The sequence below is a fragment of the Ochotona princeps genome, chromosome 9, assembly GCF_030435755.1.
Source record: "Ochotona princeps isolate mOchPri1 chromosome 9, mOchPri1.hap1, whole genome shotgun sequence".
Taxonomy (NCBI): Eukaryota; Metazoa; Chordata; class Mammalia; order Lagomorpha; family Ochotonidae; genus Ochotona; species Ochotona princeps.
The window spans coordinates 26,404,705-26,424,391 of NC_080840.1; the positions used below are offsets into that span (position 1 = coordinate 26,404,705).

The 19,687-nt window shown below is 39.1% G+C and overlaps 1 protein-coding gene across 1 annotated transcript in view; it reads left to right on the plus strand.

Annotated features, from left to right (window-relative positions):
- RSPO2 (R-spondin 2) overlaps positions 1-19,687 on the plus strand; it is a 172,352-nt gene that overhangs the window by 91,787 nt on the left and 60,878 nt on the right. The window contains exon 2 of the mRNA XM_004580680.2: positions 3,463-3,651. Coding sequence (XP_004580737.1) covers positions 3,463-3,651 — 189 coding nt within the window. The remainder of the gene's footprint in view (positions 1-3,462; positions 3,652-19,687) is intronic.

Below are 19,687 nucleotides of genomic sequence, written 5' to 3' on the forward strand. Positions count from 1 at the left end.
TCTTCTGGCCTTTAGGGTTTCTTCTGAGAGGTCAGCTGTGAGTCTCATTGGGGTTCCTCTGTAATTTAATGGACTTTTCTCATGTGCATATTTAAGTTTCCTTTCTTTATGTTCCAGCTGATTGTAATATGTTGTGAGGATCGCATCTGGTTGAATATATTCAGTATATTTGGATTTTTTGATGATATTACTTGATTCTTTACTTAGTTCTTCCAGCTTCCTGACTTTTTCAGCATTTTATGTGGAGTCTTGTTCTGAGATTCTTTCTTCTGTGTCACTCATGCAATTATTGAGACTTTCCACTGAATTTTTAATTTTCTGTGTTGTATTCTTCATTTCTAATAATTCAGTTTGATGTTTCAATGTTATTTTCTGTGTAATATATTCCTTAAATATCTTGAACTCTTGTATGTGCTTCTTATTGTTTTTAAGGAGTTTTATAATGATTTAAAAAAATCTTTATCTGGCAGTTCTTGATGTCTTCTAAAGTTATTTCTGAGGTTGAAATAGTCTTCTACCCCTTTGCAGGACAGGCATCAGTAACCTCATTTATTGTGTCTTTTGACCTTGGTTGGCCATTGCAATTCTGATTAGCAGTTCTTCTCCGTGAGTCCAATCTTTAAGCTGTATCATCCACAAGCCTACAAGTTGAGTTTACCGATATCATTCACTGCCTAGTTCTCCATTCCCTCCAGTGAGTTCCAGTCCTGGGGTGCAGTTGGATGCTTCTGCTGTGGCCTCAGCAGCCAGGACTCATAGGTCGCTACTCTGCCCTCAGTGATCCTATATTGTGGCTGCCTGGTTGTTTGCTTAGCCTTTCTCTTGCTCACTGGGATTAAGGAAACACCAGCTGTGGCTTTAAGCTAGATCACAGGTCTGTCAGTGGCGCCTGTTGGATTGATCTTGTTTTCTTTCATCTTGTTGGACTCTGCTGGCAATTAGTCTGGGGGAAGTTCAGATCTATTTCTGGATGGAACCTGTGGAATGTCGAGTTGCTGGTATTTTACTGGTGGGACTAGTGCAATGAATTGTGCTTAAAGTGAATTCTCCACTGGCTTAGCATATGCATAGTTCATTGTCTCCCCTAGCCTCTGCTCCCAAAGACACCACCAGGGGCCTTGACATAGAAGTTGAAATGGTGCCCAGTGTGACACTGCTGGGGATCTGAGCTATGAAATCCAACCTGGTCCCACACCCATCCATTAGAACTCTGCATCTCTGCTTATGCTTGTGATTGAATTAAAATAAAAAGAATTGGAAAGGCAGATTTATGGAGAATGGGAGGCAGAGAGAATGATCTGTCTGCTGGTTTACTCCCCAAGTGTCTACAATGGCGAATCTGAACTGATCTGAAGTCAGGCACTTCTTCTGGATGTCCCACGTGCGTTTAGGGTCAAAAGGCTTTGAGCCATCCTCGTTGTTTCCCCAGGCCACAAGTAGGAAGCTGGATGAGAAGTTGAGCACCCAAGACACAAACCAGCAACCACATGAGACCTCAATCATTAAGGGTTGGTGGGACCTGCAATTCTATGGCTGGATTCACCTCCCCTGACCACCTGACCACTGGTAGAGCTCTGTTGCTTCTGGGGTATCTGTTCCATGCAGCACTGCTGCACTGTCTCTGCTGCTTCCCCATGTCCATGGGTCTCCAGGTGTCTTCTTCCATTGGCCTGTCTTCTCCTATTTCCCCTTCTTTGCTTCTCCTTGATAATCCTTCTCTGTCTGTTTTAATATGTGTTCACGCTATTCTGCCATTTTGATCGCTCCTTGGTACTATTTCGACTTTTTGCAGCACTATGTTCTCCTACCTTGTTCCTAATTTTTTTCTAAGAATGAGTGTCTCTGAATTTTGAAAAGGAGTCAGCCATGATCTCTTGGAATAGTATGTCTTATTTATTCTTTCTGTCTTTAACTTCTGTAGTAGTTACTACTCATGTTTTAGTATTCATTTTTTTCTTACATGCTGTTATCTCTTGTTTGATGCTGTAGTTGCTTTAAAAAATTGTATTAATATAAAGAAAATAGATTTCATGTATTTCATAGATAAAGTTCCAAGAGAATAACTATACTTCTCTCCCTCCTGCTATCCCTCCTTCAATCCCCATCCTTGTTTCCTTTCTTTAATTTTTGCAGACATAAAATTATTGTAGAATTGAATCAATTCTGTAATTACAAATTTAACACACCACTAACCATACTACTCAACAAGAGAAAAGTGGTAAGACTACAATTCCTCAATAGTATTAACAAGGGCTAAAAAAATAATCATATCAAAAGATGTCCATTTCATCTCTACATTGTTTCTATTCTATATTAAATGTCATGTATCTACGAAAGCATTTGTCTCTTTGGTACCAATTTATTTTCTTTGCTAAATATCGTGATTTTCAATTCCATGGTGTTGCAGAAGACAGGATTTTATTGTTATGGCTGAAGAGTATTCCATAGTGTGCACATACCACATTTTCTTTATTCAGTCATCAGTTGGTGGGCATCTGGGTTGATTGCCCTCTTAGGTATTGTGCTTTGGGCTGCAGTTAACATGAGGATGTAGAGGATTCTTTCCTTTGCTGATTTTATTTCATTTGGGTGAATACCCAGGAGTGTGATGGTTGGGTCATAAGGTAGATCTGTTCTCAGGTTTGTGAGGAATATCCGTACCGTCTTCCCTGTCATCTGTAATGATAGCACTAGTTTACATTCCCACCAAGAGTGGATCATGGTGCAGTTTTCTCCACATCCTCTCCAGTAGATTGTGTCTTGAGTTTTGGGGGATAGCCACTCTAACTAGGGTGTAGTAAAGCTTTATTGCAATTTTAATATCCCTGATGACTAGTGATCTTGTGCATTTTAAAAAAGTGTGTCTGTTGGGCCCAGCGGCGTGGCCTAGCAGCTAAAGTCCTCGCCTTGAACACGCCGGGATCCCATATGGGCGCCAGTTCTAATCCCGGCAGCTCCACTTCCCATCCAGCTCCCTGCTTGTGGCCTGGGAAAACAGTCGAGGACGGCCCAAAGATATGGGACCATGCACCCGTGTTGGAGACCTGGAAGAGGTTCCTGGTTCCCAGCTTCGGATTGGTGCAGCACTGGCCGTTGTGCTCACTTGGGGAGCGAATCATTGGACGGGAGATCTTCCTCTCTGTCTCTCCTGTGCCTGCCTGCTTCAGCTGGACTCTGGATTCAGGCTGAAGCTGTCTCTCTTGCTGGCCTCGCATCCCTGTGAATGATTCCATTTCAACTTCTGGCCTCAACTTGGCATCTATGTTTCTTCTTTGTTTCTAAGCTTAGTTTTACTTTAATATTTTAACCCTTTCTTATATGTGAGGGGTGGGGTAGAGTGGTATTTGCTTAGTATTTCTGTGTGAGCAGAACGTAAGAATGACGAAAGAGACATTTGTCCTTTCATCATGGTGTATGAATCAGAATGTCTAAATACATTTTTTGTTGTTTTTTCTTTTGCAGCTAGTTATGTATCAAATCCCATTTGCAAAGGTTGCTTGTCTTGTTCAAAGGACAATGGGTGCAGTCGATGTCAACAGAAATTGTTTTTCTTCCTTCGGAGAGAAGGGATGCGTCAGTATGGAGAGTGCCTGCATTCCTGCCCATCAGGCTACTATGGACACCGAGCCCCTGATATGAACAGATGTGCAAGTGAGCATTTGATTTTTGCCTTATTTTCCTGGAAATGCAGCTTGGAGGTTGAGCTTAGTTGAAAATGTTGATTGTAAAAGATGTATTTGTAAAAAGTGTTTAAAATCTGAGCTCAGGCTTGCACAAAAAAAAAGTGGGATGTATCAGAGCACGTTAACTTTACACTTCTCTGAGAGTACAACACACAGACACAGAGACTTTAATTCGTACCTGCTTTATCACAAGCTTGTTAGGTAATTATTATAAAGAGTACTTAGTATTTGCAAAATCGAAACTAAAACCAAACCACAGAGTTAAATAGTTTATACTAAAAACTCATTGCAGAATGTAACACACTTTTTAAAGCTTCTTTCTTCTTTTACATGAGCCTTTCTAATACCTTAGCTTTAGTATAACCTGTAATTAAGCATATGCATTTTAGGTCTTTGAAGCACCATTACTGGTGAAGATGTGAGTAGAATACTTACTTCATATTAAGTCCTGGGTTTAGTGATGATAAAAAGATGATTAAGGAGTGGCATCCTGTGTCTAGAAGTGAAGGTACAACTTTTCATTTTTAATGTAAAAATTACTAATAACATGATTTCCAAAAGTAGAATTTGAGGTTATGAAAAAATATGAAATTGATGCCAAAGGAACATCCCTTATGGATTAACAGACAGCAAGCAGTTTGATCATAATTTGTTGAGTGCTACATCAGAGGGCATTAAATCTCCTGATGGTGATTTTTTCTCCCCTTAGCGCATTGTGTGTATGACAGTTCATCCCAGGTAGTGTTCAGGTAGATAAGGAAGGAGTTTGAATAACATCTTCTACAGACAGCAGTGTTTTGGAAAGAGGCATATCTACTGGGGAGTATTTAAATAAATTTTGGAATAAAGGAACACACACAAACCTGTGTCTGGGTAGCAGGCTGATTGGATGATGTATTTACCCAAATGTGGATGTGGAAAGAACAGGAGATTCAGTGTGAACCAGAAATGCCCCGGGCAGACTGGATGGTCATCCCAGCAGTGAGGTCGTAATGTATTGGCACCATCTTCTTCAGATGACTCCCAAGCAGGAGCTAACAAGCACATTTTGGCCAAGTTTGGAGTGTTGACCTAGAGGGAGTTGTGAGTTTTCTAGTACAGGTGAAGTGCTCCTTAGCAAGGCTTTGTGAAGCAGAGTGAGAAATATGCTTGTCTCAGCATGTGACTTTAAGTGACCGTGATTCTTCCAGAGTAACTTTTTGCCTTTTTTCATGGATAGTGCATCTGTCTTTGCTGACGTTTGTATTCCATTGCAATGATGAGAAATATTTAAACAGGAAATACTGTCACAGACTCATAACTTGAAGTCACATCCACTTTTAAGACTTCATGAAGAACGTTCTACTCTCAGCAACAGTAACTTACATCTTAAAAGTGAAACTTGCTCCTTTATCTCAGAATCATCAATGTAAGAGTCCAAGTGTAAAGTGATACATTTCTTTGAAAGGAATACCTGCTCTGTGAGAAGTTGGCTGGGCCTGGCTTCTTGGTTCCTGTAGTAAGAAACACAAAATTCAAATATGCTCACAAAAGCCAATTAATTCAATAATAAGCACTAGAAGCCACCATTGTGTCTGATGCTATAGTAGGTGATACTAGTTTTATGCTTTCTTACTTGTTGCCAAATTAACTTACATAAAAGCTTGGTATTTAAAATCATCATACATTTTTCTTATAGAAGGGTCATAAAATACAAAGACCTTCAAACAAGCAAAACCAAAACAAACAAATGAATTAGTAACCAAAGATATTAAAACTTAACGTTTTGGCTTCATGACGAATTTTGTCTTTGGTGGATTCTAGTAATTTAACTATTCTGCTTTTGTAACTTGTTTAATTTGAAGAAGTTTGAACATTTTTTTTCATTTTATTGTATACCTGTGTGTAGTCTATGAATGGATTCTTGATGAGTGAACTTCAGAAAGTTTTACTTTTTTCACTATTGTAAGCAGTTTTATGAAAAATATTAAGTAAAGAACTCTCACTTTCAAATACACAAATTTTTACAGTTTCCTGATTTATAAGATAAACTTGTATTTTTAGAAAAGATATTTTTGTTTACGTGAAAGTCAGTTACAGAGAGAGGGAAAGTACACACAGAGAAATGTTCCATCTGCTGGTTCCTTCCCCAGCTGGCTGCAGTGGTCAGTGCTGGCCAGAATGAAATTAGGCCTCCCACTTAGGGGCAGGGCCCCAACCACTTGAGCCATCTTTCACAGTTTTTTTATGACGCTGTTTACAGGGAACTGGATCAGAAATAAAACAACCAGGACACAAACTGGTACTATGGGATGCCAGCACTGCAGCTGACAGCTTTACCCACTGTGCCAACCTTGCTGGCATGATAGATGAACTTTCAGACATAGAATAAGTCAGTTGCAAAACTTTTGGCGTATATCACCAAATTCCCTGCTGCAAAAGCATGCCGGTTCACCTCTTGATTGTAGAGATTTTCCTTGCTGAATATGAATGATCAAAATTGTTTAAAAATTGGTTGTTCAATTTGCACCAAAGAAAATCAGATTGAAGTGGAACATCTACTTTTCACATGGATATTGGCATTGTGAGATGTCTGCTGGAATTTCTACTCCTGTTTTGATTGTGTAACTGTCTTTTTCTTAGTAACAAAAAATCCTTCAAATGCAATGGATTTGGGCTCTTATAAGCTCAAGTTCTGTGTGTTGAATGGACCACTGTTCACAAATATTAAAGCATCTGGCGTGGTGACATAGTGGGTAAAGCTGCTGACCATAATGCTTGCATTCCATAGGGGTTCTGTTTTGTGTTCTGGCTGCTGCACTTCAATCCAGATCTTTACTAATGGCAAGGGAAAAGGAAAAAGGAACACAAGTTGGCCCAAGTGCTTCGGCCTGTGCCACTGATCTGAGAGACTTAGGTGGAGTTACAGGCTTCTGGCTTCATCCTGGCCATTTCTGGCTGTTGCAGCTATCTGACAAGTGACCTAGCAGATGCAAGCTCTCTGGCTCTCTGTAACTTTGGTTTTTAAATAAATAAATAAATAAATAAATAAATAAATAAATAAATAAATAAAAAGCATTCCCACTGTACTGAGCACACATATATTTTTTCTTGACATTGTTAAATAACATAATAGCCATTTTCATATCTTGCATTTTATTAGGTAATGTAGAAGGATTTAAAGTGTGCAGGAGGATGTGCAAGTATTATATGCAAATACTACTCCATTGAAAATGGGTAGTTCAACATTTGTGGATTTCTTTGAATCATAGGGGAGCCCTGGAACCAATTCACTATGGATACTGAGGGATTATTGTGTCACTGGATTTTACTGACTAAAAATAATCAGTGAAGAGTTTATTACTTTTACAAAGTGGATACACTACGTAACCACCACTATTATTACTAGCTGAAAATTGGAAACAACCCAAATATTCAAACAAGAGACTATTTAAGACAACATTGTATTTTCATAACAAAATATTGAAGATGCTAGAATATGCTAGAATATTGTGCAGTTGTATAGCAAACATAATATTGAATGACAGGAACAATAAATGCTAAGTAGAGTTAGGTCAGCGTCTTTATTTTTAAAAAATATTTATTTACTTGAAAAGCAGAGTTAAGGAGAGATGGAGATAGAGAGAAGTCTTCCTTCAACTGGTTCACTCTCCAAGTGGTCACAATGTCCTAGGGCTGGGTCACACCAGAGCCAGGAGCTTATCTCGGTCTCCCACATGTACTTGGGCAGTTTCTAGTGTCTTCCCAGGTTAGTTAGCAGGGAGCTGGATCAGAATTAGGACAGCTGGAGTTGAACTGGGGCCTCATCTAGAATGATGGCATTACAGGTGTAACTTAATTTGCTATGGCACAATAGTACCCCCAAAGATCAATTTCAAAAACATACAAAATGAAATGAATCATCAAATACCTACTATATAGTGTTTTTTGGTATTACGTACAATAATGAGTAATAATTATTTGAGTTAAAAATGGTTTCTCATGGTGATTCTTAGTCAAGAGTGACTTAGACATTTTTTATATTAAAAGTCAAAGGCATTATTGATATCTAAATGCTTGTAGATGTTACTAAATGTTCTACAATGCACATGAACGTTGCTTTGCAACAAAAATCATCCACATCAAGATGTTACTAGTGTCCAGGTTCTAAGAAACTCTTGTCCAGTGGGAAAAAGAAGTAATTCAGTATAGCTGAGGGTGGTCCGAAAGTTAATGCAAAATCCGTACTTGTAAGAAACTGCACAGTGTTAAAACATCTTTAACATGCATTTTCCTTTAACTTTAGATGTGACACTGGTTGAAATATAGGCTTCTGTTCTCATCTGACTACTCCATCAGATGCACTCTCTTATTTTTAAAATCCAGAGTATAGAGTAGGTTATATATTCCTATTTTTTTCAGGGAAGTCATTTAAACTGGGTGTGTTAGAAAAACTGTAGATTATAGTAAAAAAGGCAGTGATATTTATGAAAACACTGAGTGCTTTTTACGAAAACAGAGTGGTCTTAGAATTAGTAGGATTAAGAACTGTCAGTGGAAGAAAAGCATGAAAGCATGCAGACAAGAAACATCATCTAGGGTACTGGTGCCATGGTATATCAGATTAGGCTGTTACTTGCAAGGCCAGAATCCCATTTGGGTGCCAGTTAATGTCTCAACTACTCTATGTTTGACCTGTTCCCTGATAATGGCCTGGGAAAAGCCCTGGAAAATGGCCCAAATGGGTTCCTGCTATCCATGTGAAACATAAGAAGTGCTTGGTTTTAGCCTTGCCCAGCCATGGCCATTGCAGCTCTTTGGAAAGTAAACCAGTGGGTGGAAGATCAGTCTGGCTGTTTCCCTCTTCGCCTGCCCCATTCCCCATTTTCTTGATAACTCTGGCTTTTTAATTCCCAATGGAAGGAGGAAGGGAGTATCAGTATATTCCTAGAATTGTATCTATAGACTACATTTAGTTAGTTAAAACCTAGTAAGAAATTAGTATAGAAAATAAGAAATCCATTGTTAAACAGCATGCATGTTGTTGAGTACAATCCTACTATATAATCAGAAATACTAGTTAGAAATGAATGACTACATTAGGACAAAACTAATATGGTAAATGTCAGCAGTTTAAACATTTTCTGGAAAGCCCTGAGTAATCACTGAAGGATTCTGAGTAAGGAAATGACAAGATTATGTTATTTTTAGAAATATTTTTCTTTTGCCAACAAGGAAAATGTTGAGATAAAAATGAGCTAGCATTGAAAGCAGCAAGATCAATAACAGATATGACTGATGTCTACATATTTGGCTGTGATGCAAATGCCCAGTGGCTACATCCTTGCCTGGCAAGAGCTGGCATCACATATTGGTGCCAGTTTCTGTCCCAGCTGCTCCACTTTCCATCCAGCTTCCTGCCTGGGAAAGCAGTAGAGGATAGTTCAAAGCCTTGGGACGCTGCATCTGGGTGGGAGACCTGGGAAAAACTCCTGGTTCAGATTGGCTCAGCTCCAGCCTTTTCAACCATTTGAGGAGTGAGCCAGCAGATGGAAGATTTTTCTCTGTTTCTCCTTCTCTGTAAATCTGCCTTTCCAACAACAACAACAAAATTAAAAATTAAATCTTTAAACTGAGAACATTTGTCTCCTCATTTAGGCCTACACTGGTAGGTCCATTTATCTACTGATCTGTTTTTCAAGAGTTTCAATATTCCTCATCCCAATTTATCTTTTCCCTTTTCCCCTCTTTATTTTTGATCTCTTTGATCTGCTGCTTCTTCCCTTCTGTAGCATTTCTCAGTGAAATCAGACCCTATATTCCTATTTTTACTGTCTATACCTTTCATTAGGATGTTAGACATTAAGGAGGAAGGAATTTGAATTGGTTTGGTTCATGCTCGTGATATTCTGAATAATATCTGACACACAGTGGCAGTCCCCCATGAATCTGTTGAGTTGACTCAGTGAAGGAAGTTCATTACAGTGGAGTTAGAGATGGGAGAATGCAGAGATATGGTGAAACAATGAGCAGGACGTGGTCAATTGTAGATGTTGGATGAAGATAGTGGTGAAAAGGAAATTACTCTGATTCCACTTTCTGCCTCTCAAGGTGTAATCCTATCAAGGCAGATCAAAATGGAGAGACATATTTGGCCGTGGTGATGGAGAATGTTTGATGTGGGACATAAGGAGTTTAAAGTGATAGACAACACCCAGTCGAAAATACCAAAAGACAGTGAGAAGTAAGGTCTGGATCCCTAAAAGGCAGTTTGAACTGAATGTGAGAAAGAAAAACTGAGGGGGAGAGTACTGAAGATTAAACCCCAAAGAATGTTGACATTTAACAAGTGAGGAAAAGCCTGTGACTGACTCACTGGGAACATAGAAAAGGAGTGGGTTGGGTGATATTTCACAACACTAGGAGTAGGAAGGCTCAAAACAGAGCAAGTGTCAAAGTTACTTTGTTTAAACACTGGATCTTATGACACTAATTGGGGAGTCATTCTATGTCATATTCTGATGGCCAAGATTTTGGCGAATGCGTGGAGTCATAGGAAAAGTAGCCACTCTGCTTTCTCTGCTTGGCTTATTGAAAAACAGTATGTGATGGTGGTTAGTAAGCTCAAGGAATGAGACATGAAGATGGAAGAGCTAGTTTAGGTGGAGAGATGGGGAAATGATACAGGAAACATAATAGCAAATGGAAGCAGAACTATGATTTAAAACGCAAGTAGGGTAAATCTGCCCTGGGCAGGTTCACTTGTTTAAACAGTAGATGGAGAATTTATCTTTTGGGAAGACATCATTGTCTTGCTTTAGAATCTCATCAGGTTTGATGAGTGGCTAGAGAGGAGGCTTGGGGGATCAACCAAGAGGCTGTTACTTTAATCTTGGTGCAGTAACAAGGACTTCTGCCAAGGCAATTGAGCTCTAGAGGGAAAGAGACAGTCTAGAAATTAGGAGGCAGAATAGGCAGAAGTTGATTTGTTGGATACAGAGGCAACAGAAAAGACTTTTGTTTGCAACGGGCCTTTTTGGTTTTGAATGATGGCGGAGCAAGTTCAACTTTAGGAACTTTGAGTGTGAGGTGACACACTTGGCAAGTATGTTGTGCGTCATAGAATTGGATATCTTCATCTATTTAAGAAAAATTTTAATTAGTATCTATTTATTACATCTTAAATTTACTTGAAATACTGGCTGTAGATGTAGGTATCACCAGGAATATTATGCTTCAGTATCTACCAGGCATCTACTGTATGGTTCAACAAGATTCTAACGGGAATTCATGGCTGTGCCCTATACATATGGCATGTTAGTCACCTTCAAGAATCCTTCAAGCAGTAGATATGTTAGCAAAAGTAGTTTTTATCCAAGTAGGTTCTAAAGGGGACCAGCCTGCATGAGCTTTGCAGAATTTGATGCTTGCGTAGATGTTTGTCCATCTCATCACCTTCCCACAGTTTATTTTGTTTGCTTCTCTTCTTGGTCCAATCCTTCCTTGTACATTCATGTCTATAATCTTGTCTCTAACGTTCCAAAAGACAGCAATTGTTTGTTATTGACACCATTGCTTGAAACTTTCTAATACGAGAGGGGAAATGCATCCAGTGACCTGTTAAAATACTCTGAGCAATGCTGGTAGGGAAGCTCGGTGGCTGCACTTTGAGAAGCACTACCAGAGTGTAATGATGATGACCTATGGATGTGAAATCTAAGACTATGGCGAAAGACACACTTTGGTCCATTCTAAGCATGTGAGCACATTGTAGTGAAACAATGATCCCTTTCCATATCCCGTGTTAACATGTGGCTAGTTCTGGACTCTTGTGCTGGTGTCTTTCTTAAAAAGATACCATGTCCTACAGGTCAATCTGCAGGTTATATGCATTTGGTTATCATATTCCTGACAATTGGAGAAAACTGTATGCCCTGAAGTGTTAGGTAAAGTGTTGCTACCGGCTGATTAGCACCGTGGTCATGACTGGGTATCATCAATGAATTGTTCTTTAGAGGAACTGTGGAAATGGTCCTAGAAAACCCTAATTAGAAGATAACTGAGATCCCATTTATATGCAGAGTCTCTTGAGTTGTTCACACTCTCTTCTGAATAAAACCTATTTATGCAAGTCACTGGCTATAGTATCTATGTCTGGGGTTAAAGTGTTGATCAGTTTTTAAAGTTTTTTTCAAAGACTTATTTTTATTTGAATTGCAGAGTTACAGACAGAGAAGGAGAAACATACAGAGATCTTCCATTTTCTGGTTTACTCCCCTAAGTGACTGTAATGGCTGGAGTTGGGCCAGTCTGAAGCTGGGAGCTAGTGGCTTCCTCTGGGTCTCTCACATGGGTGCAAGGGCCCAAGAACTTGCCCCAGCCTCCTCTGCTTTCCCAGGACATAAGCAGGGAGCTGAAATGGAAGTGGGGCAGTCAGGACTTGAACTGCTGTTCATAGGAGACACCAGCGCTGCAAGCAGAGGCTTAGTTTGCTATGCTGCTGCACTGGTCCCAAATTATCTTTTGTTTTTAGTTTATGGGATTGTATCCAAAATTTGGTGTCAAAAAGTTCATGGTTCAATTGGGGTGAACCAGTCAAGGGCTTTGACATCTCATAGATGCTCTTGACATATTAGCTTTTTATTCTTTTTAAAAATATTTATTTTTAAAGTTTTATTGGAAAGTCAGATATACAGAGAGGAGTTGAGACAGAGGAAGATCTTCCATCCGCTGATTCACTCCCCAAGTAGCTGCAAAAGCTACTAGAACCAATACCCATGCGCCAATCCAAAGTTAGGAGCCAGGAGCCTCTTCCGGGTCTCCCATGTGAGTGCAGGGTCCCAAAGCTTTTGGCCATCCTTGACTGCTTTCCCAGACCACAAACAGGGAGCTAGATGGGAAGCAGGACCCCTAGGACATGAACTCACACCCAAATGGGATCCCTGTGCTTGCAAGGCGAGGACTTCAGCCACTAGTCTATCACGTTGGGCCCATACATATTAGCTTTTTAGGATGCCTCAGGCACCACAGGGACCTCAATACAAGAAGAGAAGGCTCTATCATGCTTCAAGTATGGCAGACAAGTGAACTTAGGCCTAGCAAAGATAAATGGCTTACTCATAGTCCTCGACTGCTTTGCAGCAGGTTGAATCCTGAAATGTGTTTGTCACCAAGGACATCAGAAGTTCTTTGTTGCTGGGCAGTGTGTTTCTCAGGATGTGTTTCACAGTTTGGTTTAAAAGGGATCACTTTATACATTTGCAAAAAGATACCTTATAAACTGAGGCCATTTTTGTATTTAATGAAGCTATTTATAATTACTGTCTTTAGCCTTTAAGATCATGTGACAATCAGTGGATTTCTTGAAAACATGCTTACTATGTATTGTCCAAGAGTAGGCTGTGATACCATGTAGCTGCCCTTTTTGGTATCTTTATTATTTTTTTCAATGGACAAACATAGGCAGTGATAGGTGATTGCTTTATATTTCACAGGAGACAGTTCATAGTATAACATCTTTCTCTATTCTCAGAGAGAGGGAAATACGTACAATGAGATCTTCCATTTGCTGTTTCACACCCTGAATGGTCACCACGGCTAAGGGCTCAGGCACGCTTCAGGCAAGAGCTTCTTTTGGGTATTCCATGTGGGTAGCATGGACCCAAGCATTTGGAACATTAGCAGAGAGCTTATTGCCTGATGAAGAGCTGGGACTTGAACTGGTGCATATGTGGGATGCTGGCATGACAGGCAATGGCTTAACCTGCTATGCTACAATGCCAGCCCCCCAAATCTCTTCATTGTGTAGATCAAGTTCAAATGAAGATGAGCTCTTGTTTGTTGTACTGTGATAAAGAAAATAGATAATAACTTCATGTGTCAAATATTTCTAAAAAGGGAGTTTTTATTTTTATAAGTCTGTGTATTTATAATCTTCATGTCCCCAATTATGCAGTAGATTCTCTTTTTAAAAGATTTATTTATTTTTATTGGATAGCTAGATTTATGAAGAGAGGAGGAGAGACAAAGATCTTCCATCCACTTTTTAACTCCCCACGTGGACGCAATAGCCAGAGCCTTGTTGATCCAAAGCCAGGAGTTAGGGGCATCTTCTGGGTCTCCCATGCAGGTGTAGGGTCCCAAAGCTTTGGGCTGTCCTACTGCTTTTCCAGGACACAATCAGGGAGCTGGATGGAGACAGCAGCCAGGATTAGAACCAGTACCCACATGGGATTCCAGTGCGTGGAAGGCAAGGATTTTGCCATTTTGTGCTGGGTGCAATGGAGATTCTCTCAAACCAGATATTACAGCTCTAGATCTGGATGAGACTGAGACTGAATTGCTTTTCATTCTTCTTGTCTTCACCTTCCCTCTTTGTTCCTCTCCTTTCTTTTTCTACCTTATTTTCACTTTCCTATCTCCAACAAATACTAAGGCTTTTATGGGAAGCATTTCTCCAAAATCAAAAGTTAGTACCAGGGTGGCCTTCAAGTATCAGAAATGGATTCTAGTGGAATCCTCTGTTCATTATACTATTCTTTAAATGAATAAATCATGTGATATAGACACAATTATTATGAATAATGGTAAACAAGAAATTATAAAAAAACTCAATGTCCTTATATGTTTTTAAATGAATTCTCAGCTAATCCAGGTAAGTATTTTAACACATTCAATTTTATCCTCTAAAGAAGTCAATTTGGGGTAAAGTACATCTTTAAGGGAACAAGGAGTATGGGTTCTCATTTGATTCTGGATGGTTAACAGCTTTGCAAGTGTAGACAAAGTACTTAATACACTGGAATAATACCCTCTTAATTCAATCTCTAAAAATATCTCAGGAAAAGACAAAGTGTTGGCAGTTCCTTTTTATAATATTGATCTTGTGATTTTATATGTACTGTATATAAGTGTTTTGTGGGCTGAGTAGTTCTTTTGCATAAGCTTATTATTTATATATAGAATCAAGTTGGGCAACCTCATTCTAATGGAAAGTCAGATGCTAATTTGTAAGTAAGGCATCGACTTAGCACTTGATTACTTTTTTTATTATAAAACAGCATTGAAGAGATGTAGAAGATAGGGATCATCCATCTGCTGGTTCACTCCTGAAATGGCTACAAAGTTTGGGGCTGGACAAGGCAGAAGCCAGGAGCTTGGAAGTTCATTCCTATGTTAGTGACAGGACACGAACACTTGAGCCATCTGCGAATGCTTTCCCGGGCAAATTCCAATTTGTGCCTAAATGGGATGCTGGTGTAGTAAGTGGTAGTTTTAATCTGCTGTGTTACAAAACTGGCTCCAGCACGTTTTTTTCCCAAAGATTTATTTTTATTGGAAAGGCGGATCTACAGAGACAGGGAAATAGATGTGTCTGCTGCCCCAAGTGATGGCAGTGGCCGGGGCTGAGCCAGGAGTCAGTAGCTTTTTCTGGATCTCCCAGTTGGGTACCAGGTCTCAAAGCTTTGAGTCACTCTCTACCACTTTCCCAGGCCACAGTCGGGGAGGGAGCTGGATAGGAAGTGGAGAAGCCAGGACACAAAATGATGGCCATATGCGATCCCAGAGCATGAAAGGCGAGGCTTTACCCAGTAGGCTACTGCACCCAACTTAGCACTTTAATTTTTACGGTGCTTTCATCTGAATGCTTTGGAGGCCAAGTATTATCATTTCCCAGAGTCAGTGCTATGAGGACGGTATTGGTTTCCCTCTCACACAACAGGTAGCAGGTGGATTCTGAGAGGTCCATTGAGTTGTTCAAGGAATGGCTTCTTCTACGTGACACAGCTGAGGTTCTGTCTACTTTTAGCAGCAAACAAGACTGGGAGTCAAGCTACCTTCACAAGCAGAGCCAATGAGATATTAAGCCCCAAAACTAGGCATACATTTTATGTTAGTTTCAGCTATTTGTTTTGTATGACTATTTTTTCTCTCTTTGACCAGTTCTTTAATTCACAATAATATAGGAAGCAAGGAATTATAAATTTATTAAAATAAGATGGAATTTTTTAACACATTGATAATTAATCAGGAGTTCTCTTTTCTGATTTCTCAATGTAATGGTAAAATATTGAAGTAATAATGTTATTATGCCAAGAAAACTAGGGCTCATGTGAAATATTTGATGTGTTTTGCCAGGTGATGTATGAAAGATACCAACCACATTTCCTCAGACTTGAATGCTACCATTTGATATTTTCAAATGAAGTTCCCTCCCCCTTTTTTCCTTCTGTTTTTGTGTTTGTGATGCTCCATAGATTTCATTTATTCTTTTGCTCAGGGGTCAGCGAATAAAGATCCAAGAGCAAAATTTTGCTTGTTGTCTTTTCAGCAAGGCCCTAGAACTATGAATAGCTTGTAGATGTCCAAGTAGTTGGGGCAAAACACAAAAGAAGCACAATATTTTGTGACACATGAAAATTACATTAACAGCAAATTTTAGTGGTGATAAAGTTTATTGGAAATGAGCCACATTTAATCATTCATGTGTTGCCTGTGGCTGTCTTGTGCTATGGTAGAGGTTAAGTAGTTTAGACAGAGACCTGCAGTGTTTACTACATGGCCTTTTACAGGAAAGCTTGCTCTGGCTTATTTGGAGTGTGAAGGCGTTAAGAAATTCTTATTTTCCGTGGACAGATATTGAGAGGATGAGATAGACATTAGCTTGCATATACTGTATGATTTAGTTGGGGGGGGGGGCATTTGCCTTTTCTAACATTGGAGAAGATTCAGCAATGACTCAGATCTGAAGCTGATCGATCTGCTGTGGTCCCACCTTTCTGTGAAACAGTGACAAGTTAGCAAAAAGGGAAAAGCACAAGGGCTCATCAACAGCAGAGATCAACTGACAAGAATTTAAAATCTGATATGTGATACTCATTTGGTTTGCAAGTTTTAGAGGTTTCTTCATTGTTAGAAAGTTTCTTTCCTATTTTATTTTGAGGGATGGTCTTCCTTCCACTCCCATCAAATGGAAACAAAACACTTTAACTCCCTTTAAATGCTTGACAATTATGTTCCCATCGAGTGTGTTGAAGTTTTAATTTCAAATGTTTTGAGAATGATTTCAAGTATGCATCACTTGAACACATGTGAAATAAAGCCAACATTTTTATAGTTCCTCATTATTTGACCACATAATTTTACACAAGCCTCAATGTTTCTTTGTTGGTGTGTGTGTGTGGGTGGGCAAGATAGAATATTTAAACATTCAAATATTCCAGTGAAGCTACCAACATATTTCCAAGTTTGGGGTTTTTTGAAGATGAACTGTTACAAAACTTCGTCAAAATGAACTAGGAGAAAAATTGGTTTTGACAGCATGAATATACCCAGAAGTTTAAAGGGTACCATGGAATAAAATAAAAAACTTCGAAGTAGTTTACTTTATACATAATTAGAAGTTGAGATCTAAAATCAGTAACCTGGGCTCAGATAGGATAAGTTAGTATTTTTACTCTTATCTGATGGTGATGGTATAGACTCTAAACCTCACTTGGGTCAAACTGTCTATACATTTCAGTTTCCTGATGCTTGGACTGTAGTGTTTGAAGCAGATGGCTTGCCATACAGGCACTCAACAAGTTATTACAATTAATTTGCTCAGCTGTATGATGTCAATGGGCCCATCATTACATTTAGTGTGGATAGTGGTCTTTGGATAATGCTCTTCCTTTCAGCAGTGTATGTATACATGGGTTTAGATTAAAATTGTGTAAAAATTGAAATTATGTTTCTCCATATGGAGTATCCTGTTTGAATTCCCTTCCCCTGTCTTGTCCTCCCATCTTCCTCTGTACTGGTTAGTAAATTTTTATGCTCACAGTAGCTCATATACCTGGATCAATAATTGTTCAGCAGCTACTGTTCTGAGGTGCTTGCATTAATTTAGCCCCTGAATCCTTTCAAGAGCTCTGAGATTAGAGATGGACTTCCTGTTCATAGATAAGGATGCTACAGAAAAGAGAACTTTGCTGAATTGCCAAGGGTCATGCATAGTTAGTGGGCCAAGATTGTGACCAACCTCTGGTCTGCTCGCCATTGTAATATTGGAGTGGCTACTATGTTTAAAGTAGTTCTTATACCATGCCTTGTTTATGCTGGTGTTCTTCATTGTATTTGCCACAGTTGTATTTCATCTATGCTAAGTATTCCCACTAATAGAGCTAATCTTGAATCCATTCTAGTGAGCCTGACATAGACTTTAACACCAGGTCTTCTGTTAACTTAGTCATGCTGGCTTTCTGCACCATACCTTAGTTGTCTGTATGAAACACTGAGGTTCTAAAACCTCTGGATTTGTCATTTATGTCTTTAGGTTGAACTACTATAACTCCTAAGGAACTGTGTGTAATGAAACTGTATGACCAACATGATAATTTCAGTTTTTAGGTCATATTTCCATCAGTTTGAACTCTAGGGAGATTCTTGCACTAGTACATACTAGAAAAGTATGGTTTTGGTAACATAAAAACTTAAAAACTTTGTTTTGCAAGGCATTGCAAGTTTGCAGAAGGAATGATCTATTTGAAGTATTTGCAGTTACAGAAGCCTAAAACTATTCAGACAATTTTAGGAAACTTCATATTGAGTTTCACAGTTAAGAAACTTCTATGAGAAAAATTGCTGAAAGTCCAATTTTGAATGTTTATTGGAACCACCCATCCATTTAATTTCTCCTCAAATTTTATTACACGATGAGTAGAGAAGCCTCAGTGGGTTGGCTTGATATTATTTGACCCTGGCGATTGCAACCTGGGGATTAAGTGCCCTCCATAGGGATCAGTGGTCCATCTTATTCTAAATAGAGATGCTAGATTGAAAAAAAAAAGCAAATAAAAAACAAACAGCAGTTGAAGAGCAAGCAGCAGCCATATTTCCTGGTATGCTTATCATGGTCCAGCTTTGATGCTTGCTGAGAGAGGGAGAAAATGGATTTTTGTTGTGTGTCTAAGGCCCTCTACCTCACGAAGTTTCTCCTTATCTTCAATAATTACAATACACAGAATTATACTTTCGTAGTTGAATTTAATCTATGTGGAATTACTTTGGCTTTTAGATAAGGTTTTCATTTCTTGTTTATATGATTTACCATGCTGATGTATTCAATCACAAGATGGGTAGAGAAGTAGCTTGGTGTCATGGTGAAGATGCCGCTCGGGAAACCTTCCTCTGACGTTGGAGCATGTGGGGTCAGTTCCCAGCTCTGGTCCTGCTCACAGTTTCCTGCTGCTGCAGAACTGGGAGGGGTGTAGGTGATTTGTTTGAATGCTTCAGTCTCTGTCTCTCACATGGGAGACAAAATTGAATTCCTACCTTTGACTTTGGCCTGGCCCAACTTCTGATGTTATGGGCATATGAGGCACTGAATCAGAGAATGACCATCTGTCTGTCTCTACCCATTGAATAAATAAAACACATAAATTTAATGATGTGTTTTTTCCCATCCAAATAGAGGTGGAGAGAGAAACAAGGTAAACCCTGGATTATTGGTGCCCCATGAGCACTGTTGGACTACAGGGAGAAAGGATACTTCTGTGATCTGTGGCTACTTTGTTCATCTTCTTCTCCACTTTTGTTTTTGTTTATTTTTTCATTCACTTGGTTCATCATAGCTCCTTTCCCTCTAAATATTATTTCTTGGAGTGTTGGGCCTCCAGTATACCTGCATTAAGGTAGGTTAACCTTAACAGAACAGTTGTTTGCACTCATTCGATATATGTGGTATATACCTCTAGTTTAGAGTAATTATGCTAGGGCTTAATTGTCTACCTGTGTACCTTACCCTTCTGAATTCAGAAGACACTGAGGTTTGTAGTTACCTTGATTGTTCATTGTTTCTAGATATCCAAAAGATGCCAGGCCCTCAGGGCACTTGCCTATCTAAATGGACAAAGAAGCAAAATCCCACTTCATTCATGATCCTTTTTTATTCAGAAAACTATGGAGATCACTCAATGCTAATTAAAATTACCCCCCCAAAAGTTTGAATCTAGTTTTAGCTTTTATTAATTTTAATGATTATC